General features: G+C 40.8%; 1 protein-coding gene across 1 annotated transcript in view; it reads left to right on the top strand.

Moving 5' to 3' along the window:
* The window catches only part of PIK3C2G (phosphatidylinositol-4-phosphate 3-kinase catalytic subunit type 2 gamma), a 227,113-nt gene that overhangs the window by 136,634 nt on the left and 65,826 nt on the right, over positions 1-24,653 (top strand). The window contains exon 25 of the mRNA XM_054167841.1: positions 23,506-23,662. Within this exon, the coding sequence (XP_054023816.1) occupies positions 23,506-23,662 (157 nt within the window). The remainder of the gene's footprint in view (positions 1-23,505; positions 23,663-24,653) is intronic.

Genomic DNA, 24,653 nt, shown 5'->3' with positions numbered 1-24,653 from the left:
CTCTTCCAACCTGGTTTATTCTATTTCTATTTCTATTTCTATTTCTATTTCTATTTCTATTTCTATTTCTATTTCTATTTCTATTTCTATTTCTATTTCTATTTCTATTTCTATTTCTATTTCTATTTCTATTTCTATTTCTATTTCTTTCTATTATTTCTATTTCTATTCTATTGTTTTTCAGTCTTAAAAAAAAAAAAAAAGGAGAAAAAATAAAATCTAAGTCCCTGTTGGGTCAGGGGTTTGGATGATGGATTTAACTAGTGACCAAAATACTAGACTGCCCTATGGCAAAGTAATTCTGAGGTCCATTGTTGTTTTGTTTTGTTTTTTTCTAACACAGGAGTGTTCCTACAGTGGATCCAAAAGTATAGATATATCTAATCAGCCACTTTCTCCCCATATTGGAGTCAATCCTCAAATTTCCAAACAGACACGGAGAATATTTGCATTATGCATCTGTAGATAAAACTACAAACTTTTTCATTATCTTTCAAAGTTGTACATCCACACTGAGCTGAAGGGCTGTATTGCAAGTATCTGCTTTTACTAGAAGAAAAGTGTGTCTTTTCCATATTTGCATCTGTCTGTGATGTAACTATTCCATGAGAAAGGTAAATGAAGTACCATGATCATGCATTTCTGTTCCTAATGTGAATATAATATGGAGGAATGATTTGGGATGGAATAAGAGCAGTCAGGGTCACAGGATGTTAGGGGTTGGAAAGGACCTCTGGAGATCTTTGAGTCCAATCCCCCTGCCAGAGCAGGACCATAGAATCTAGTGCAGCTCACACAGGAATGCATCCAGATGGGTCTTGAAAGTCTCCAGAGTAGGAGATTCCACAACCTCTCTTGGCAGCTTGTTCCAGTGCTCTGTGCCTCTTACAGCAGAGAAGTTCCTCCTCATGCTGAGATGGAACTTTTTGTGCTGTAGTTTATATCCGTTGCTCCTTGTCTTATCACAGGGTGCAAGTGAGCAGAGCCTGTCCCCTCCCTCTTGACACGCAGCCCTCAGATATTTAGGAACAGAACTGGTCTCACCAGGGCAGAATAGAGGAGGAGGAGAACCACCCTCCTTCTGCTGGACACGCTTCTCATAGCGCACCCCAGGATCTCATTTGCCTTCTTGGCCACAATTGCACATTGCTGACCCATGGATACCTGTTTATCCACCAGGACTCCCAGGTCCTCTCCACAGGGCTGCTCTCTAGCAGATCCCCTCCTAACCTGTCCTGGTGCAGGATATAATGCCAGTTTGTACAAAACATAAAGAGGCTGTTAGAGAATGGATAAGTTGTGTGTGTGTCAGGTGATGTTTCCTAATGATTTCCAGAACTAGTCCCAGAATTAAGTTGGAGTTAATTGTTCCTTCCTTTTTTTTTTTTTTTTTAAGCTGGCCTTTGACTATTTTAAACTATCTCAGTTTGTTAGCCAGAAATAACAGCATGGGAGTATTGATATGAGGGTAGCTGATGGGGATAATAAGTACTTCCAAGCTAGGCAGCGAAAAGATTTAGTTGCAGTGCTCAGAATTATCATGAATCATTCAAGATATGCTCCCTTAATCCTGCTTATTTGCTGTGGAAAGAATAAAGAAGAACATAGTGATAAAAAAAGACACTCATGCACACTGCAAGTCAAGTGCTGCATCCTTCACTCCAGCAAACCTCCTTTTGGAGCCTTGAGCTGTAATTTTACATGAGCTATGAATTATCTAGTTTGAGTGAACAGGACAAGGCAAATGTAAGGGGGGGATGTAAAAAAAAACCCACACCAACAAACAAACAAAACCCCCCAAATTTAAAGAGAAATCATGTAATAGCAATAATGAAAATAGGTGTTAATTTTACACTTTTACAACCCAGTCATATTACACTGTCTTTCATCATTTAAGATGACTTAAAATATAGCCACTTATATAAACAGCGGTTGTTGGGTTTTTTTCCCCTGTTTCTCCATGGATTACATTGCTTTTAAACTGTAGGACAAAATAATACATTTTAGGACCTCTATTCAGGGATTGCCCTTGTGGTTCCTTGGTAAAACTAGGACTCACACTCAGCAGCAAGTGGTTGATAATGGATGTCTTCCTCATACCTACTTGCAACTGAGCAGATACAATATTAATGACTGTAGTTCTCATGAGCTGTATGCACCTTCATGAAATGTAACACAGGAACTCAGAGTTACCACATTTCTACATCACATCAATTTCAGGCTCTCTCAGAATCTGAAGCCCTCAATGCTATTTGTATCTAGCCATTCCCACAAGACAAGTCCCGAAATAGTTTTAGCCTCTGGTTTCTTTAACAGCTCTTTATATTAGATTTTTATTTGAGTTCTTATTAGATTTTTGTTTGAGTTCTTTGCACTGCCAACAATATCATACCCCTAAAATAATACTGATAAAACAGCAAGCAAAATGCTTTCAGAGCTTTACAATTATTAGTGCTAACCCATGGGGGGGTTATATAGTAGATGCTAGACATATACTTATGAAATTCCATAGATGGCTTTAAAGAATTAAAAGCATCTGGTAAAAATCTCTCTATATGCTCTTGGTCTTTACACACATCACTGTGCTTGTAAAGACAATATGCCAATAAATGAAGGCTTATGCAAAAGGAGTCCCTGTTGAACTGTTTAAAAATTGTCACTCCTGTCAGAATTTAGGAAGCTGCTTGCCACAGCTGTGCGTTTCCTGTTCCCAGGGAGTGCTTTTTGCTGCTACAAATTTCTTATTCCTCATAAAGCTTCATGGGGATAGGTCCTCTGCAGCATTCTGCATATGGAGCACTTCTCCTGATGTAAGTAAAGTGAAAGGCATACACAGCAGCTTTGAGAGTCCATGCTGTCATGCATGGGCTGCAGTTCTTTCTATCAAATCCAGTATGAGTCTTCAGAGAACCTTTTGAAGCTGGTGTGATTTTTGCGCTCATGATTGTGAAACACCTCAACAAGGGATTAGTTAATGTTTCTGGTCTATTCTATTCTGTTCTATTCTAAATTCCTGCCCTCATCTTTAAGTGACACCCAAGAAATTTGCTCAGTTTTGAGTACAAGGCACAAATCTCACTGATTCCATAAAGAGGAAGCAGAGCATTTCTGTTTTTTTCCAGGTCTATGTACCTTAATGGTGCAGCAAGTCTGTTCAAAAGCACTAATAACCTGTCTTTCCTTCAGTCTAGAAACTAATGCTTCACAAGTGCTGGAAGGAGACATGATGTATCTAACCAATAACATAATAACAGAGCTTGACAGAAAATTATTCCCCCAGATCTCACAGGGAACTTTCCTACTGAACCATGAGATTTCATTATCTTTTTTTCTTTTCTTTTTTGAATCATACTTGATGACACATTTGTTACTGGTAATAAAATACTCCTCCTTTGATCTTTTAATCCAGCTGCCACATTTCTCATCCAGCCACCAGAGTTTTCAATCTGTGTGAAGAAATGTTTCTCATTTAATTTTGTAAAGCTGTCCTTTTTCTATTGAGTATTCTGTGGCAATCAACTCTGACCCACTCCAGCCTAAGTAGGTGTAATACTATCCAGATAATCACGAGGGACTAAGTCAGTTATCAAATGGTATGGAAGAAGTGTGTGGCTCATGATCATATCTGCCATACTTGGTTTGCTTCTTCCTTCTTTTCAGTTCCTATTGAATGTTTCTTCTCTGATGAATTAAGCAATTGGAGACTTATTTAAATCTTGTGCTAACAGAACTAATCCCAACTTCATCAGTTTCATCCTCTCAACTAAGTCTCTTCTAGTACTGTCATCCATATTTTTTCCAGTCAGTGATGTGTAGTCTTAAATCTCATGGCAAGATATGGAGTAGCCCAGCTCATGGCGCTCTGCAAATTCACCTTTTGATAACCTCTCTGTCTGTTCCTTCTTTGCAATACTCAGTCATTCTGATTCTTTGCAACACTCATTGGGCTTTCTTTTCCCTGATCTGAATCACAGAAACCTCCTTGTCTCTTTGCCAAACTAATCCCACATATTGGCATGGTTTTCCCAGAAGTTAAATCTGCTAAGCTGGCTTTCTTCTCCAGAGTTAATTACTAGAGGCAGCCTTGCTATTCCATTGGGAAAGTCCAGGTTTTTGAGGGAAGTTTCAAAAATATGGGAAAATTATGTTTCCCACACTTTCCTCCTGTGTCAATGTTTTCCTGTACTGAAAAGCACTTAGGGAAGTCTGAGCATGTAGAAAAGCAGAAGCGCTTCTTTTTATTTTAAAAGAGAGATATTTCACTGTTTTAGTGTTAATAACCTCAAATTAGTGTTACTGTCTCACTTGAGGTGCTTATTTGAGTAAAATATGTTCTTTTCAGGTATTTCAAAGTCAGCATATACACAGGGAAGAATAAGCTGTGTCTGCATTCTTTGACTATGTTGTATCTGCACGTGTTCCATCCTTTTCCTAAAAGTAAGAAAAAGTGGGGAAGAAGGAAGATCAGGATGTGAGAATTTCACATGTTACTTCTTTCTTCTTGCCTTTTAAAAGTTTTAGTAGCATACTAATCAAAGGAACAGTCTAAAACTTGGAAGTGAAAACTTAAAGTATAATCACCATTTGGTTTTTTGGAATTTGTACATGAAAGCTGTTTGACTAACCTGTGTAAGCTGCATTGCATCAGGAAGTTTAGGTATGCCTATTTATCAATTATTTTTTGCAAGTTTGAGGTTGTTGTTGTTTTGTTCTGTTTTGTTTTCATCTTTTTTGGTTTTTTCCTTACATGATCAGTCTGGAGTTCTCAGTGTATGTGAACTGGTAACTTCTGATTCTGTCTTGCCACTAACTTTCAACACATCTTGTCTTCCATCTTCCACGAGCCACTGACTGAAATCCTGGAGAGATTTAATTTAATGATATAAAGCACCTTAGTAGCCTCAAATATCATATTAGGATTATACAGGTGTATAAAGATAGCCACATACGTAAGCCTTTGCATGAAGACTTAAAGGTGAATCAATGTCACCTCCAAGGTGACAAGGTTATTAAAGGGGCTTGAATTTATGAGGCAAGAGGTTGCATCACTTCTGAAAGTTAAGTGTCTCTAATTGCCCCAAATCAAACACCAAAATCACAACATATAAACCAGCACAAGTTGGAGTCATGAGTTTCAGTTGTACTTCCGTTACCTTTGTCTGCCTTAAAGAGATGGTGTTTATTGTTGCTGTTTTGATGCTTTCTCTAAATACTAAGCCTGGATAGCAGTTTGCTATTGCTATTGGTTATTTTCAGTAGTATCCTCTTGTGGAGGGCATTCAACTAAGGCTTTTTGAAATCAGAATTAATTATGTTCACTGTCCACTTCATAGCCATAATTGTTATCTTTTTCAAAGTACAGAGAGTTCAGGGAGGCACTGCTTCTCCACATAGTGTCTGTATGCATTTGACCCTACACAGTTTTGTACATCCAGACGCATTCTTTTTGAGTTCCAATTGTCATCTGCCACAACTTTAAGAATCCTTTTTGGCTTTTCATTCAATTTGAGCATGACATAGACTTCTTTCCTATCTCCAGGAATTTTTTTGAAGGAGCTATCATGTATTCATGTTAATCATCTGGGCTAGAGAAATTGCTTGATGCTTCAGAGCCACCAGTGGAATTTCCTCCACTTTGGGAGACATACTGTACATGAGTTATTTAAGTGACTCCCTATCAACTACCTCCTTCAAAGATTTCTTGTCCTCTTCCCTTTCCTCTTTTTCTCTGTACTAGTCACCCCATGGGTATTTTTGTAGATGTGATTCTAGAGGCAGGCAGTCTAACAAGAAAAGGGGGAAAAAGATATCACAGTGCCAATTTTGAGTATATTATTTTATTTGCTCTCTTTTTCCAAGTGTGATTGGTTTAGAGACATATTTTCTCTTTCCTGCTCCACTCAAAAACATTTTGTGGTATCATTTGTTTCTCCCAAAAGCTTTCTAGGCGTACCTTTTCATGTTCAGGGGAGCTGTCCTCACACACAGTCAAGTGGACATTTGTATTCAAGGGGAGCTGTTCTCACACACAGGCAGGTACATTTGAAGCCCTTTTAAACTAATTTCTGCTGCTTACTCTTGATATTATTTTCTGCCTGTTCAGCACATTACACTTTTGTCTTTTGTCCTTAACTGGAAATCATACTGATACATTGAAGTCATGTAGGATTTCATCCCTTTCCCTAAGGAAATTCTGTGCAATTAAGTTTTGTAATCACTGCTTTATTCCTATTTTTGCCTCATGATATACAAATCTCCTGCAACAATCTACTACTGTGTTTTCCAAACAGCAATCTCGTACTGAAAAGTCATGTTAGCTGCCTATTTGATAAGTATGGAATACAACCCAAATCATTCTATTTACTTTAGGGCAATCTAGATCTGAGGTTTAAAATCTTTTTTTTCCACTACTGAGGGTCAGTCTGAATACAAAAAAATGTTGTCCAACAATCTCTATTAACAAGAGGAATTGCTCCAATCTCCTTGTTCATTAACTTTCAAGTGTTTTATCAACAGGCTGAGTAATAAACTCCTGACAAACCTGGCAAACTTGATGGTCTTAAGAAATGGCATAAGGCATTGGGAATGCGGTCCTGAGCACTTTCAAATACAAGTATTGAAAGAGAAGTATATAAAGGATTTAAATCCACCTTAACAATACTGTGTCTGATTGATACTGACTTTGAGTGCTGGCTGCTTTAAATGTGTCTCTCTGTTGGTGAGGGGTTTGGAACACAAGCCCTATGAGGAGAAGCTGAGGAAGCTGGGGTTGCTTAGCCTGGAGAAGAGGAGGCTCAGGGGAGACCTTATTGTTCTCTACAACTACCTTAAGGGAGGTTATAGACAAGCAGAGGTTGGTCTCTTGTCCCAGGCAACCAGCACCAGAACAAGAGGACACAGTCTCAAGCTGCACCAGGGGAAGTTTAGGCTGGAGGTGAGGAGAAAGTTCTTCACAGAGAGAGTTGTTAGCCATTGGAATGGAGGTATTAAGGAGGAGACTTGATAGGGTGCTTGGTTGCATGGTTTAGTTGATTAGGTGGTGTTGAATGATAGGTTGGACGCGATGATCTTGAAGGTCTCTTCCAACCTGGTCTATTCTATTCTACTCTATTCTATTCTATTCTATTCTATTCTATTCTATTCTATTCTATTCTATTCTATTCTAACAGAGGATCCTAAGTCAGCTCAGCAGGTGCCTGTACTGGACACAGTAGTGCTTTTTAACTGGTCAATATGGGATGCACATGGTTGCAACTGGATAATGGTCTAAAATATTGACAACATGTATGTTCTTTAAGCAGTGTCCATATTACTTCAGAGACATATTTTGGATTCATCCAAAGTATAAACTCAGCCAGCTGTACAAAATGGTCAAAATTATGTGACATGAGTGAATAAACTCTGTGGTCAGACTGTAGAATAACTTGTGATTGCAGCAGAGATCCAGGCAATGCAGCCAGACTGAAAGCCATCAAGAGAAGTCTCAAACTAATTTCGGCTTTCCCATCACAAGACTTGCCAATTTTCTTGTTACAAGGAAAGGTTCCAGATAAGTCTGCATGTCAATGCATGCCACAAATACTAGATCTATGCTAAGCACTTTAACTATATCTAACCTCAGCTGCCGACATTTGTGTTGGCTGTGCTGTAATTTAGCATGGTAACCCTGTGGGACCACGTGTGATCAAATCTCTGTAATTTACAAACTCACTAACTTCATCTGGCTCACAATTAAAGGGGTTTGAATTAAGCCACATTCCCTTGCACTTTTTATAGGCAAAGGGGCACAAATAAATAGTTACTTTGGCTTAGACTGCACAAGGAGAATATATGTTAACAGAATGATGGATCGGAACCCTTAGCTCAGGCGAGGATTATAGCTTGTTTTCTTCTATATCCATTAAGCATGATTAAATACAATTCAATTACTGACAGAAACAGATAAATCTTTCAAAATAAGTCAGTCCAGTGTGTGAGATAATTCTTGTACTACTGATCAAGATAGAGGGCACGTCCAACACAGCGATTTTACTGGAAAGCTAACATTAGGGCTCTAATAGTGAAAAATAACCATAACAGCAAAATTGATAATCACGTAAGAAGAGCTAACATAATGAATAAATCAGACTTGACTCCTAGTAACCTGGTTGAAAAACATAGGGCCAAAATATTAGATGCATGTTTCAAATGTGCAGGGTGTAGTTTACCTCAGCCAAGGATTCTCAAGGCATTTGGGAATCTCTCAATGTAAATACTAATGGGATATGGTCAACTTATTTCAGACCATTTTACCCAGACCTGTGTCCAACTGAATCTTAAAACTCTCCCCGGGTAACCTGTTTGAATATTTAATTATCCTCATAAAGAAAAAGATTTTTCTTATGGCCAGTAGGAACCTCAGATGTTTCAACTTTCTCTAATTCTTACCTGGACTCATCTTTTTAATAACCTTCTGTAGATCCTAGAAGATTGCTTTTTTGCTTCCTACAAACCCTCTCATCATTTGGCTAAACAAGCTGATTTTCCTCATCCTCTCCTCAGTCCCCAGATACCTTGATGGCCCTCTGCTGAACTTGTTTCCAGTGCAGCAACAACTTTTGAGTTTTGGCAGAGTACAAACTAACAAGTGCTAAGTGAAGGATATCTACTGGTTACTGCCCCATGGATTCAGCTCAAGACGATGGTAGCCTTCATCACTTCCAGGGCCCATATTTGTCCCACTACTGGCTTATTCTTAGCTTGCTGCCCATCACCTGTGGGACCTTATCAGTGAAGACTGAGGAAAGACAGGTAATGAGTGCCCCAGCTTTGTCTATGCTCCCATGTCACTAAATCACCAGTTAGCAGGAGATCCACGTTCTTTGTTTATTGTTTACTACATATTTTCTTTGTTCATCCTTTACTACTGATCCATCAACAGAACTTCTTGTTAATTTCACATCCACCACCATTTTCAACTCCAGTTGATCTCTGGCTTCCTTAACACCATTTCTGCATATGCAGGCAGACTTTGTATATTTGTTTATTGTAGCCAGACCTTACTTTCACATCCTACATATGTCCTTTTTGTCTTGAAGCTTAGTCATAAGTTCCCTGTTTGGGCAAGCAAAGAGAGACTCTCCATCTGTTTCTGGAAATAAAAGCTATTGAAAGTACAACTGAGAATACATCCCTCAGGATAAATAAATCCTGGGGTTTGTTTTAAATATATTTTGGATTTGCTAATTCACTTGTATCTTCTATTCCTTTTTATAGCACTGTAATTGCTATTTGGCAATTGAAATTTAGACTGTCATTTTATTTAAATGTGGATGGGTATACATCAGGTCTGGGTAATTTGAGAAAGAAAGTCTCAGCTAGTATCTGTGGAACTACCAGCAACATTTCTACTCTACAAGAAGTAAGTTTTCTAAACAAGTCTGAGCATAGACTTGCAGGACAAGCCACTGAAAATGTAAGTAGAAGCAAAAGTCAGTGGGAAAACTGCCATCCAGTGAAGTATTTATACTTTATCCAAAGTTCACAACTACTCTATTATGAGGTCCCTTAAAATATATTTATATGATTTAGATTCTATGTTTGTTGAAGAGACAAGCTTCAGCTATCAGAAGACAGCACTGTAGAGCAGTCCAGGAGCATTCACCTTTCTCAAGTGGTTATTTTTCCAATAAGAAGATTTTTGTGTGTGTGTGTGAAATAAAGGAGAAAGAATAGATATCATATAATGATGTGTGGTCGTTTGAGGCTGTGCCTTTAAGAACAAACACTGCTGGAACACACTGGCTAATGTTTTTGGTACTAGAACCAAAACATTCTGATATTCTAAACGAATTTCATTGGTTGATAAACAAAAATTCAGCTTTAGATTGTGAAGCGGTTGGAAAATTTTTTCCTCAGTTCAGTTCGGTTTGGGAGTTGGGGGAGTTTGGTGTTTCAGCCTGTTCTCCCTGCCTGCTTCTTCTGCGAACTGCTGGACTTGGCCTTCAGATAAGCAAACACTAATCCTGCATGGGCTTTTGAAGCTTGCTAACAACTCTTTTCCTTAGTAACTTGCCTTTCTCTCTCTCTAACCCCTTTTTGGGGAAAAAGGGAGGTAAGGGGGGGAGAGAGGGGGTTCCAAAGAGGGGATCCCTCCCTGAGGGAGGGATTTTTGTTGTGTTATTTGTCTTTGCTGTGTATTTCTGTGTATATATTGTAAATACCTATATATATTGTGTTATATATAACCTGCTTTCCATATATGCTTGTAAATATATAGCTTTTGCTCTTCGACTGAGTTAGCTGTGGTTTCTTACTCTGTGGAGGAGGGAGAGCTAAGCCCTCTCTCAACCTACCACATTTATTGGCTGCCCAACTCGGGGCTTGCTGACAAATTAGTTTGATTTATTGCTTGCTTAAGTCGAACGAGCAAACATGAAGGTGTTTTGGCTTTTTGAGCGTCTGTTCTTCTCGGTCTTTGGTGTATTGATCTACAAGTATTGCCTGGGTATGATTATCGATAAGATAGGTAAATATATAATGCAAAAATTATATTTGTGGTTTAAGTACAAGATTCGGCTTCTGTATGATCAGTGCCTGGAATTCTTTTATGTTAAAAAGTACAGGAATGTTACATCTAGCACACTCCCTATTGAGATAAAAGAGTTTAAGATTCCGCTCGGTGAAAGGGTAATTTTAAGTGATGGCTGGGATCCAAAGCTGATTTTCTTGATGTGTGTAGTCCTGCTGCTGGTGATAAGTAATGTGTATTTGCTAGTGACACTGTACCGGGAGAGAAAAGTTTATAAGGCATGTTTTGTTATTAGACGGAGGACAAAGAGACGAAAACGCCACCCTAGCTCTGTTTCAGGAACATCCAGTGAGGATGATAATGGAGAATCTGTGTCAGTTAAAGATAAAGCTAAAAAGTCAATCGGCAAGGCAGCTCTGAATAGCAATGGTGATGATTCTGGCAAGCAGCCAGGGGCTACAGTAGCCCCAAACATGGCGGCTCCTGTGTCCCAGGCAGCCACCATTAACGAGGCAAAGTCATTTCCTCCTTCTTCCATGGCAGGAGCGGAAGCGTCCTCCAAAGCAGCTAATCTGTCTCAAAGCTTATCAGCTTCTGATAATAAGGCAGCTGGAAACCCAAACACAGCTCCAGTAAAGCAAGTAGCAGTTTTAACAACAAGGAAGGGTAAGACTAAAGCTGATTCAGGAGCTGACGGGGATGCACAGCAAGGTTCTTCTGCTGGGGAGGAAGAGAAAATCTGTCTTAAAAATATAGCTGAGTTATTGAGATCATCAGAGGATCGAGATGCATCTCTTGGTAGGACAGCAGCTAGTGGTGGTGCTTCTCAGCTTAAAGGGATCCTTGAGAGGTTGTTTGGACCACAAGTTGAGGAAGAGGAGGCAGAAGAGCAACAAGATGACATAACCGACTGCTCTTCACCCCGGGAGGAGCTTAGAAATGTAAGAAAAGACTATCTCAGAGCAGATAAGGAGCCAGTTCTCGCTTGGCTTGGTAGATGCTATGATACAGGTGCTCCAGCTCTAATGGTTGGAGACAAGTCAGCAGCCCAGCTAGGAACTCTCTCAAAGGATAATGGAATAGATAGACATCTAGGCAAGGCTCTCGGTAAGGTTAATCTGTGGATACGCCTTCTAATGGCGGTTCTCATGAGATACCCTTCCCGAGATGATCTTCCATGGAATCCTAAGCCCTGGACTACCATAGATGAGGGAATTAAGCGTCTGAGAGAATTTGCTGTTAGAGAGGTACTCTATGGTGAACATGAATCTCTGAATCCTGATGATGTTCCTGTAGGAAATGGTCTTACTAAAAAGCTCATCAAGCTTGCTCCTTCTAATTATGCAAACATTCTGGCAAGCAGAATTGTAGCAAGAAATTATGGTGGAGCTCCTCTTACGGTTGGCCAATTCACTGATCAATTGAGACAATTGGATGATAGCATGACACGTGTTTCTTTGGTTTCAGCCATTGAAACTCTGTCTGGAAAACTGGAGAATTGCATGAAAGAGCTGAAGGATGAATTTAAAAACACCATCTCCCAATTGGCACAAAGAGATGATTCCAATTCTTCCTCCAGGTGGGTACAGGTTTCATCTGTGAGGAATAGACATCCTCCAAGGAGGTCATTCCAAAACAGATCAAACCAAAACAGACCACCAAGGCAGTCACGTAGGACTATTTGGATTACCCTGCGTGATCAGTTTGGTGAGAACATGAACAGGTGGGATGGTCAACCAACTTCTAATCTTTTCAGGAGACTGAGAGAACTGCAAAGTGGCAGAACCCGAGGTAGCAATACCAGAAGGGTAGCTGTTACTTCTACAGTTCCCCAGGACAACTCTAGTAGCTCCAACAGTGGCTCCAGTTCTAACACTGCACAGTGTGCTCGTTGCACCTGTGGACATGTTCCCCATAACTAGGGGTGCCCTGCCTCCCGCCAGGGGGAGGAGAGGGGTAATACAGATAACAGAATCTATTGGGATGTGTACATCCAGTGGCCTGGCACTTCACACTTTCAGAAGTACAGGGCCTTGGTTGACACAGGAGCTCAGTGCACCATATTGCCATCAAATTATCAGGGATCAGAGTCCATAACTATTCTGGGAGTCACTGGTGGATCTCAAGAGTTAAGTAAAGTGGAGGTTAATATAAGCTTAACTGGTAAACAATGGAAAAAGCATACAGTTGTGACCGGACCTGATGCACCTTGTATTTTGGGAATTGATTTTCTGAGAGAAGGGCGTTTCAAAGACCCTAAAGGTTACAAATGGGCTTTTGGAGTAGCTTCTGTAGAAATTGATGGACAAAAACTGAAGCTGTCTGCTAGACCTGAGCTTTCTGATGAATCTGCAGTTGTGGGACAACACAAGATTCAGGACATTAAGTTGCCGGTTGCTTCTCGGACTGTGCATCACAGACAATACAGAACCAACCGTGACTCTTTGTTGCCCATTCAGAATCTGATTCGTCAGTTGGAGAGTCAGAAAGTCATCAGCAAAACTCATTCACCTTTCAACAGTCCAGTGTGGCCTGTGCGAAAGCCGAATGGAGACTGGCGTCTGACAGTGGACTACCGAGCCCTGAATGAAGTAACTCCGCCTATGAGTGCAGCAGTACCAGACATGATGGAACTCCAGTATGAGCTGGAATCCAAAGAGGCCAAATGGTATGCTACCATAGACATTGCTAATGCCTTCTTCTCTATTCCCATAGCAGAGGAATGCAGGCCTCAGTTTGCTTTCACCTGGAGAGGAATCCAGTACACTTTCAACAGACTGCCAATGGGCTGGATCCACAGCTCCAGCATCTGTCATGCAGTAATCCATGATGCTCTGGAGGAAGGTGGTGCTCCAGAACACATCCAGTTCATCGATGATATCATCGTCTGGGGTAAAACTGCTGAGGAAGTCTTCGAGAAAGGTAACAAAATCATGGACATTCTCCTGAATGCAGGTTTTGCCATCAAGAGAGACAAAGTGAAAGGTCCTACCACAGAGATCCAGTTTCTGGGAGTGCAGTGGCAGGATGGACGCCGACACATTCCAGTGGATGTGGTAAATAGAGTCTCTACCATGGCAAATCCCACGAACAAGCAAGAAACTCTACGTTTCTTGGGGACAGTGGGATTTTGGAGACTACACATTCCTGGATACAGTCAGATTGTGAAACCTCTGTATGATGTGACTCGAAAGAGGAACAGTTTCCACTGGGGACCTGAACAACAAGCAGCCTTTGACCAGATAAAGCAAGAAGTAGTCCAAGCAGTGGGTCTGGGACCTGTGCGAGATGGTCCAGACATTAAGAACATTTTGTACACGGCTGCAGGTGACAATGGTCCAACCTGGTGCTTGTGGCAAAAAGCTCCAGGTGAGACACGTGGACGACCTCTTGGTTTCTGGAGTCGAGGTTACAGAGGTTCAGAGGCTAATTACACTCCAACAGAGAAAGAGATTCTAGCTGCCTATGAAGGAGTGAAAGCAGCTTCTGAAGTAATTGGAACTGAGTCACAACTTCTCTTAGCTCCCAGATTGCCAGTTTTGAATTGGATGTTCAAAGGCAAAGGTTCCACACCACATCATGCCACAGATTCCACCTGGTCTAAGTGGATGGCCCTGATAACACAGAGAGCTCGAATGGGAAATCTTGAAAGACCTGGTCTGGTGGAGGTGATCTCAAGTTGGCCTGAAGATACCAACTGTGCTAAACCTCCAGAGGAGAGAGTAACTCGTGCTGAGGAAGCTCCTCCTTACAATGACCTTTCTGATGATGAAAAGAAGTATGCTTTGTTCACAGACGGTTCCTGTCGTCTCGTCGGGAACAAGCGAAGGTGGAAGTCTGCCGTGTGGAGTCCAACACGCCGAGTTGCAGAGGCGAAGGATGGAGAAGGAGAATCCAGTCAGTTTGCAGAGGTAAAAGCTGTCCAGCTAGCTCTCGACGTGGCTGAACGTGAGAGATGGCCAAAGCTTTATCTCTACACCGACTCATGGATGGTAGCCAATGCTCTATGGGGTTGGCTAAAGAACTGGAAAAAGAATGGCTGGCAGAGGAAAGGAAAACCCATCTGGGCAGCTGAACTGTGGCAAGACATTGCTGATCGAATCGAGAGAATTCCAGTGAAAGTGAGACACATTGATGCTCACATTCCCAAGAGCAAAGCTACTGAGGAACAGCAGCACAACCATCAGGCAGATCTAGCTGCAAGAGTTTCTCAAGTAGACAAGGACTCTGAACTTGATCTCGACTGGAAACACCGAGGTGAGATATTCTTAGCTCGGTGGGCTCACGATTCGTCAGGACATCAAGGCAGAGATGCAACATACCAATGGGCTCGTGACAGATCCATAGACATTTCCATGGATGCCATCACACAAGTCATCCATGACTGTGACATTTGTGCTGCTATTAAGCAGGCAAAGAGAATTAAGCCCTTGTGGTATGGTGACAGATGGTCCAAATACAGGTATGGTGAAGCTTGGCAGATTGACTACATCACTCTACCACGTTCTCGTTCTGGTAAGCAGTACGTGCTTACTATGGTAGAGGCAAACACTGGATGGCTGGAAACTTACGCAGTCCCACATGCAACTGCACGCAACACCATTCTCGGTCTGGAGAGACAGATCCTGTGGAGACACGGAACTCCAGAGAGGATTGAGTCAGACAACGGAACTCACTTCAAGAACAACCTTGTAAAGAGCTGGGCAAAAGAGCACGGTATTGAGTGGATTTTCCATATTCCTTACTATGCACCAGCTGCAGGGAAGATTGAACGCTACAACGGTTTGTTGAAGACCACTCTCAAAGCCATGGGAGGTGGATCTTTGAAAAACTGGGAGAAACATTTAGCACAAGCAACCTGGCTGGTGAACAGTAGAGGTTCAGTGAACCGAGCTGGACCTGCACATTCTGACCTGCTACAGAAAGTAGAAGGTGATAGAGTTCCTGTTGTTAGGGAAAAGAATCTGTTAGGTAAAACTGTTTGGGTATTTTCGCCCTCAGGAGAGGCTAAACCTGTCCGAGGGGTGGTTTCAGCAGAAGGTCCGGGTCACACTTATTGGGTAATGCAAGAGAATGGTGAAATTCAGTGTATTCCACAAAGAGATTTAACTTTAGCTGAGAGAGTTTAATTTCAGAATGTTGTACAGCTACAGCGCGTCCAAAGGAAAGAGTCCCTGAGGAATCTACGGTGCACGAACCCTGAGAACCCTGAGAGCCCTGAGTCAACTGAGAGTCCCTGAGTCCCTGTTTCCCTTTTTCTTCGCTTCGTCTGCGGAGAGACAAACTGTTTTCCATTTTCTTGATTTTGGATTTTCTTGGACTTCTGAATCATCTACATCTGAGTATAGCCGGAATGGACGATGAACTTAACTTACGAACTGTAAATATTGTTCTGGATTGGATGGACAGTACGAACAGCCAATGAAATTGTTTAGAAAGGGGTGGACTGTGGTCGTTTGAGGCTGTGCCTTTAAGAACAAACACTGCTGGAACACACTGGCTAATGTTTTTGGTACTAGAACCAAAACATTCTGATATTCTAAACGAATTTCATTGGTTGATAAACAAAAATTCAGCTTTAGATTGTGAAGCGGTTGGAAAATTTTTTCCTCAGTTCAGTTCGGTTTGGGAGTTGGGGGAGTTTGGTGTTTCAGCCTGTTCTCCCTGCCTGCTTCTTCTGCGAACTGCTGGACTTGGCCTTCAGATAAGCAAACACTAATCCTGCATGGGCTTTTGAAGCTTGCTAACAACTCTTTTCCTTAGTAACTTGCCTTTCTCTCTCTCTAACCCCTTTTTGGGGAAAAAGGGAGGTAAGGGGGGGAGAGAGGGGGTTCCAAAGAGGGGATCCCTCCCTGAGGGAGGGATTTTTGTTGTGTTATTTGTCTTTGCTGTGTATTTCTGTGTATATATTGTAAATACCTATATATATTGTGTTATATATAACCTGCTTTCCATATATGCTTGTAAATATATAGCTTTTGCTCTTCGACTGAGTTAGCTGTGGTTTCTTACTCTGTGGAGGAGGGAGAGCTAAGCCCTCTCTCAACCTACCACATGATGTAAGTTTATATAGCTTTAGTAAATGTCCTGTAACTTGCACAAATAACGTTTTTACAAGATAAGAAGGAACTGCCTAGATAAAACAGTGCAGAACTGCTTTAAAAACTATTTGTGGAAAGTGCCTACCTGTGTTTCAGTATCAAGATAGAAGGATACACCAAATGCCATGCCATGAGGTCTGTGACAGGACTGACATAGAACCATAGGATCATAGAATCAATAAGGTTGGAAAAGACCTCAGAGATCCCCTGGCACAGCTTGAGACTGTGTCCTCTTGTTCTGGTGCTGATTGCCTGTGAGAAGAGACTAAACCCCTCCTGTCTACAACCTCCCTTCAAGTAGTTGTAGAGAACAATGAGGTCTCCCCTGAGCCTCCTCTTCTCCAGGCTAAACAACCCCAGCTCCCTCAGCCTCTCCTTGTAGGGCTTGTGCTCGTCTTCCAATATTTTCATTAGTAACCACTATGATGGGAGAGAGAACATATTTAGTAACTTTTTAGTAGAGGCCTATTGTAAGAGGTTTTGCCTGTGATGACAGTCAGGATTAGCAGTGATAGGTAGTTTTTTTTTCTGAAAGGGTTATGAGATCTTTGTTACAGAGAAGTTGAATATTAGTCAGTGATAGAATATTGAATTGGAAAGCTTGAACTGTGAAGTACTCTTTCGCTTCGTGTGACCCTGGTAAAACTTCAGCTGGCATATTTTCAACATTTTCCTTTTAGAAAGATGTGGATAAAGAATTCAGAGAAACTACAAGGAGTCTAGAGAAAAGCAATTACAATTATCAGACATCTGTAAAACAAGACTTATGAGAAAAGGTTGAAACAATTGTCTATGGAAGATTGAGGAAAGACGTATCAGCAAATACATTAGAGGCCGCTGTAAAGAAGACAGGATCTTTATGTTCCCTTAGGAAGGAACAAGAATTAATAGGATGAAAGGACAGCAAGGTTAGATTAAGCATTAAGGAAAGAAACTGTCAGAGGAGAGACTGGAACAGAAATTTGATAGGGAGGTGGGAAAGAGCTCTATCACCAGAAATCTTTGAGAATAAGCTAAATAGCCATCTCAGAAGTGTAACAACTTCTGTTAAGCTGAAAGATGGAGTATCCCTTGTGGTCAGCTTTCCAGGTGTATTTTTAAATGACTGTGTGCTTGCTTGAGATTAATAGTGTTGTGAAGTTGTTCACTGTTTCATTATTTAATACATGAAAGAAATACACTTAAGGGTTTCTTCTGTCTCTACAAGTATATGTAATTACTGTGATTACATATTTTAACTTGGTTCAGAGAAATAAGCACTCATGTTTGTTTGTTTTGCTTGAGTGTGTTGTTCAATATGCTCTGGGCTTTTGCTGCAGAACAAACAATGTCAGCATTCAAACACTGAAAGCTTTTCCTGTTTCACTGCGTACCTCCAAATTCCTCAGCGTCATGCTGAATACTCCCAGTCAGTCTTGACTCAGCCAAAATGGTTTGAAAGCAGTCAGGGAATATATGGGAGTGTAGGATGCTGAGCAGCAAACAGTTCTGTAAGTTACTCGCTTACTGTCTCCTATGTCCATATGACAACTTGAACCACAGCTGTTTCGATTTCATTGCATTACTGTGTGTGACTTCAGCTTTTCCATAACCACACTATTAGGCTGTTTAGATTGGATCAGAGTAAAGGTCATTTTTTGTTGATTATCTCATACACTTTTTCTAGTGAATGTAAAAGCAAGTCAGTGTGTCATTCTTAAATGTTCCATACCGTGAGACTCATCGTAGGAAAAACTGAACCCATTGTTGACTGTACAAGCTTTGTTAATCAGTTTACATCTAGTGTTTCCTATCAAATCCTGATGATCTTACTGGTCTTCTATGAATGCAGCATATTTGTAGCCCACAGTGCAGTCTCTGTTAATGTTCCCATCACCCCAGACCAAATTTGTTTTCTCATGATGATCTCTTCAATTGCCTGAGGTTTCCTTTCTTTCCTCCCTCTCATGACATATCATCCAAACATTGTTAATCTCCAGAGGAAATGCAAAACACATTCCCATGAAAATCTTAAATCTCTAAAAGCAGTACACAAGGAAAAAAAACCCAACAACAAAAAACTAGCTTTGCTTCTCAGTGAATGTCTTGAGTAAACTCTTTTCTCACAGCCATAGCAAAGTATAAGTCTTTAAGGTCCAGAATTTCAATCAAGCTCTGTCATAAACAGGGGTATTGCCTTCTTGACTGATTTCTTTTATAAAGCTGAAGGGTTCATTAATCTCACCTAGGTCTTTAGTGGGGGGAAAAAAAGAAAGAAAGGAAAAAAAAAATGAATGAGGTATCTTTAATGGGTTGGGGAGGCTTAATGGCTGTATAGCTTTGGTCTATCTCAAAATACACCAGTTCCCTCAATAAGACTTTTCTGGAAAGGACAGTACCCCACATCACCATTATGCAGTAGGGGTTATTCAAGAAGGTTTCAATTCTGTATTTCCTTAGCACACCACACAAAACAGAAAGGCTTGTGGTCTGCTGCAGAGATATGGTAAAAGGCTTTTACTTGAAAATACTGTATCATACTGGTTTCGTTAAACTGATGCCAATCATTTAATTAATTTGATGGAGGCAGCAAGCTGTAATAGATACAGGGTTTAGGCCAAGGGGCTCTTATCCCATTGGCTGTAACACAGTCATTAGTCTTTGAGCATCCTATGTATGTACAATATTGTAGGGCTTAGCTGTGATCTTGAGGGTAAGTTTTGGGGTAAGAAGTATTTCATGTGAAAAATCTATGCAATATGTTTATACTTGAATGATGTTCTCCATAGTTACTATTACCAGGCTTTTGGTTGCACTCTCAATAAATGCTACCACAGAATCACAGAATCATTTTGAATGAAAAAGACCTTTCAGATCACTGAGTCCAACCATTATCGAACTCTACCAAGTCTGATACTAAAGTACTTCCTTTAGCACCACATCGACGATTCAACAATGCGATATGATGTTAGCTACGTGCCACAAAGAAAGCTGTCAGAGGTGTGCTGGTTTAAATCTAGGAACACAGGCAGTGAGCTGGACTGAGGTTCATTTACATGTGTGTGGTGGATTACAATGCTCATGCAACACCAGGCCATTCATTTTTTTTTTTCTTATGTTGGTTAAGCCAGCCTCTATTATTTGCTGACACAGATTTTTCTGTGCTTGATGGACCATTACTTGACTTGGCTGTTTGTAATTTTGCTGGTGTAATGTTTAAGATATCCATCCCCTTCTATGCATTTATGTTCCTGCTGTGTAAGGAACATCATATACATATATGCAGACATTCAGGCCTGTCAGAATCCTTTGTGTACTCTTCAGGCAATAAGTGTCTCCTCCCACTGAAATTTTGCTTTTTAATGTTATGGTGAGAAATTACTGTGTTGTTCCATCTAGTGTGGGTTTCTGTGTTGTTTTGGTTTGTTCTTTTAATTGCAAAGTGTTCCCTTTATGAGCAGCTGACTCAGTAATGGAGGAATGGAGCTTTAGCATCTGACAGATTGCAGGAGTTAATTTACAGGACAGGCTCTGACATCACAACCCCTTGAGCAAAAACCAAGGAAAGCAAATTTCTACATCATAATGTGCAAATTAACAAGGATAGACAGGCCTATCACTTTAGAATAGAGTCTTAGATGGAACTAAGAAATTTAAGAACCTTTTAAAGTCCATCTTACAAGTAAAGTGAATCTGGAAGTATAAATACTAAAACATCAGGTTTATGTTCAAATGTATCCTTTGGCAACAACAGTAAGAGAATCAACTAATGTTGCAGTCATTGCATGATGTTGAAAATGGCTCACAGCCACCACCCAGCAATGTTGAATGCCACCTTCTAGTAGTTTCTGACTGCAGCATCAGTTTTCAGCTCAAGTAGCTTCATGTGGGAAACTTGAACTAGCTCAGGAGGAGCTATGTCTTCATAACATAATTCTGTCTCTTGCTGCAGTTGGACATCAGTAATCAAATCAGAATTCTAAACAAAATATATCATATGGGTTCTTTGCAGCAGTAGTTTTGATTCCAAATATTTTAGCACAAACCCAGAAATGAAGGTGAGAAAGGGAATGGGGTTTTAGACATTCTCAAGTAGGATGTAGATTGGAATTTGGTTCACAGGCAAGTAAAAATGGTAATGTTGCTAATTTTCTGGCTCTATCTCACTTTCTTATTGACTTCAACAAATGGACTTTCATGACCTTAATTGTATCAATTTATTTAATACTTAATGTCTTTTTAAAATACCACTGCTGACCAAAAAAGAAGATAAAATATGAAAGAAAGTTATTTTGTTAGTTGGCCTGGGAAAACCTCATTCTCTGAAATCACTAGTAGACACAGGTTTGTCATTCTCCTGGCCTGTATCAGGAACAGTGTGGCCAGCAGCAGCAGGGAGGTCATTCTGCCCCTGTACTCAGCACTGGTTAGGCCACACCTTGAGTACTGTGTCCAGTTCTGGGCCTCTCAGTTTAGGAAAGATGTTGAGATGCTGGAACGTGTCCAGTGAAGGGCAACAAAGTTGGGGAGGGGTTTGGAGCACAAGCCCTGTGAGGAGAGGATGAGGGAGCTGGGGTTGTTTCATCTGGAGAAGAGGAGGCTCAGGCGAGATCTTATTGCTGTCTACAACTACCTTAAGGGAGGCTGTAGACAGGCAGAGGTTGGTCTCTTCTCCCAGGCAACCAGTGACAGAACAAGAGGACACAGTCTCACGCTGTGCCAGGGGAAGTTTAGACTCGAGGTGAGGAAAAAGTTCTTTACAGAAAGAGTCATTTGTCATTGGACTGTGCTGCCCAGGGAGGTGGTGGAGTCACCATCACTGGAGGTGTTTAGGAAGAGACTGGATGGGTTGCTTGGTGCCATGGTTTAGTTGATTAGATAGTGTTGGATGATAGGTTGGACACAATGATCTCAAAGGTCTCCTCCAACCTGGTCTGGTCTATTCTATGCTATGCTATGCTATGCTATGCTATTCTATTCTATTCTATTCTATTCTATTCTATTCTCATTCCATTCCATTCCATTCCGTTTCGTTTCTACTGTAACACAACACTATGAACTCACATCTTGCATAAGACAGAGAAGTGCAGAAGGGAAAAATTACTCTTGTGGACCTTCATCGTTCTTAGTGCTACCTAGCTGAAGTTGAATACATTAAAAAAACAACAGAAACAAAAACCCCAACACTTTTATGGCCTGGGCTGATTTGAGATGAATGTCACCCTTGGGAGGTCTGGCTTCAAATTTAGGGGCAATGTAAAGCAGGAAGAATTTCCAAACATAAGAATGGGAAGGCCACTTGAACGGTTTTTTTTGTAACTCATACTTCCAGCTGCAGCCTAGAGTTTATTTCTATAATACAGCAACTTGAGTTTCTTTCTGTGATAATATAAGGCACACATTTTGCTGGGAAAATGAAGGGCACTCTTAGAAGAACTCCTCTGTCTTAGTTATGAATGAATCAGCAAGCAGAGCGGATTCAAACTCAGCCCACGTTTGAGGTTTTAGCAAGAAACAGAGATCCTAAAGTTTGTTTGTGCATTCAAGCTTCCCAAGACTATTTAGTTTATTCAAGTTCATTTTAAGAGTTAACACACAGTGTGTATTTCCTTGAAATACAGTGCTCTAATCTGTTTATATGCCTCTGTATATGCAGTTCTGAGGAGCAAATTGCTGCAGTTTTGTCTGTGTGAGGATGAAGTATATCAGGCCTTTCTGAAACTGTCAAATGATAGGATTGTTAGCACTAGTATGCCATAGCCACAAACTATGCTAGTGATAAGAAAAGAGAAAAAAAGGCAAGGCATGCTGTCAGATTCTGAGTCTCATTTACTTTAGGGTGAATACACAGTAACTGTGCAGAAAACTGTATTTATTCTGTTGTAACCTGGGTCAGAAACATCCCTTTAGAATGCTGTATATTTAATGATAGTATCATATGTTGGGGGATTTTTTTGTTGTTGTTGCTGTTGGATTGGGGCGTGTAGGACTTGGCTAGCAGGGGTTTGATAGAATAGAATATAATATAGAATAGAGTAGAATAGAATAGAATAGAATAGAATAGAATAGAATAGAATAGAATAGAATAGGTTGGAAGAGACCTTCAAGATCATCATGTCCAACCTATCATCCAACACCACCTAATCAACTAAACTATGCAGCCAAGCACCCTATTAGGTCTCCCCCTGAACACCTCCAATGATGGCGACTCCACCACCTCCCCAGGCAGCACATTCCAATGGGCAATCACTCTCTCTGTGTAAAACTTCCTCCTAACCTCCAGCCTAAACCTCCCCTGGCACAGCCTGAGACTGTGTCCTCTTGTTCTGATGCTGGTTGCCTGGGACAAGAGACCAACCTCTGCCTGTCTACAACCCCTATTCAGGTAGTTGTAGAGAGTAATAAGGTCACCCCTGAGTCTCCTCTTCTCCAGGCTAAGCAACCCCAGCTCCCTCAGTTTCTCCTCACAGGGCTTATGTTCCAAGCCCCTCACCAACTTTGTTGCCCTTCTCTGGACACCTGTCCTCTTTGAGAATGACTTTTAAATATTTCAGTGCCAGGTAAGAACTTACTTCCTGATTCACTTTCAAGCTGAAGTCAAGAAATTAAAGCAATGAGAGTTTAAAAATAAAAGCATGGAAGAGCCAGAAGAAAACATGCACGTGCCACACCTGTTCAATTGTTGGATTTCTCAGCAGGAACTCTTGCTGTGAAACCTGGCTCTACCCCAATTAGTCAGTGACACCAGGCAGAGCAATAGAGCTGTCTACATTGAAGAAGGGAGAGATGAAATAATGAGGAAGGTGATGCTGGAAAAACAAAGGCGAATAATTACTTGCAAAGATTAACTGTCTTGCATGATTTGCTATTTTTTTGGGGGGGTGAAATTTCTTATGTGATTGTTCTCTTTCCAAGGGACCGAGCTCCATTCATCTTCACATCAGAGATGGAATATTTCATCACAGAAGGTGGAAAAAACCCACAGCGTTTTCAAGAGTTTGTGGAGCTTTGCTGCCGAGCTTACAATATAGTCAGGAAACATAGCCAGCTACTCTTGAATCTGCTGGAGATGGTAAGAAGTTTGAAGATGAAACCAAAAATCACTCTCCTCTGGTGTCTTCTTCCCCTTCAACTACTCTGCTGCCTCCAGTAGCACTGTGGTTTGAAGAGGTATCAGTTGCACTGCTGGAAATGTTAGTGTTGCTTCTTCCTGTGCAAAGCAACTATCCAGTTTCAGCACAGGTTTCAAAGAAAAGGAAAGCTAAGGTGCTTGGGGGTTTGGGGGTGTTTTGTTGGTTTGCTGGGTTCAATTTCACATTCAGGAATTTCACTCAGCTTGGTTTGTAGGTGTTAACAAAAAAACAAACCAAACAACAAACATTTACCAATCCTGATTGTGGTTACAGCAAGGCAAAGTAAGCTAAATACTTAACAGACTGGATGAGATGCCAGTACCTAGAAGCACTGCAGCTAAAAAATGATGCCATCAGAATGGGGGTTTTGCACATTCCCATACTCCTTTCATAGGATAGCAGACACAGGAATGAGTGAGCACTTACCTATATTGACACAGGTTTAAAAATCCTTTCCTATAGGATTTTAAATCTTCTAGGAGTTTTAATCCCTTAAGTATTCCTACAGACTCATATGCTGTGGCAGATGCTGTGGCTTCCTTATGCCTCTGTTTACCTGCATGTGAAGTTAATCATTTTCATCTTTGTGAGTAGAATGACAATGTTAAATTCACTAATATTTGCTAAGTGACTTGATTGAGATAATAACCCAAAACTCAAGTCCAGGAGTACATTTGAAACCTAGATGAGTGGTCTATGCAGGGAAAAAAATCTACATAACCTTATGAACCCCTGCTGAGGCTGGGGTACAGCCAAGAAGTTGTTTTGTAAACACTGTATTGTCTCCAAGTTCTGCAATAGGGAGAAGAGAAATAGCAAGAATTTGCTCATGTTTCTTCTGTCTATAGATTCTCATATGATGATGCAGTGAGTAATTTCCCAATATAGAATCATAGAACCATAGAATTGTCAGGGTTGGAAGGGACCTCA

Source organism: Dryobates pubescens, chromosome 15, assembly GCF_014839835.1.
Source record: "Dryobates pubescens isolate bDryPub1 chromosome 15, bDryPub1.pri, whole genome shotgun sequence".
In the NCBI taxonomy this organism is placed as follows: domain Eukaryota; kingdom Metazoa; phylum Chordata; class Aves; order Piciformes; family Picidae; genus Dryobates; species Dryobates pubescens.
This window is presented reverse-complemented; position numbering and strand designations above follow the sequence as displayed.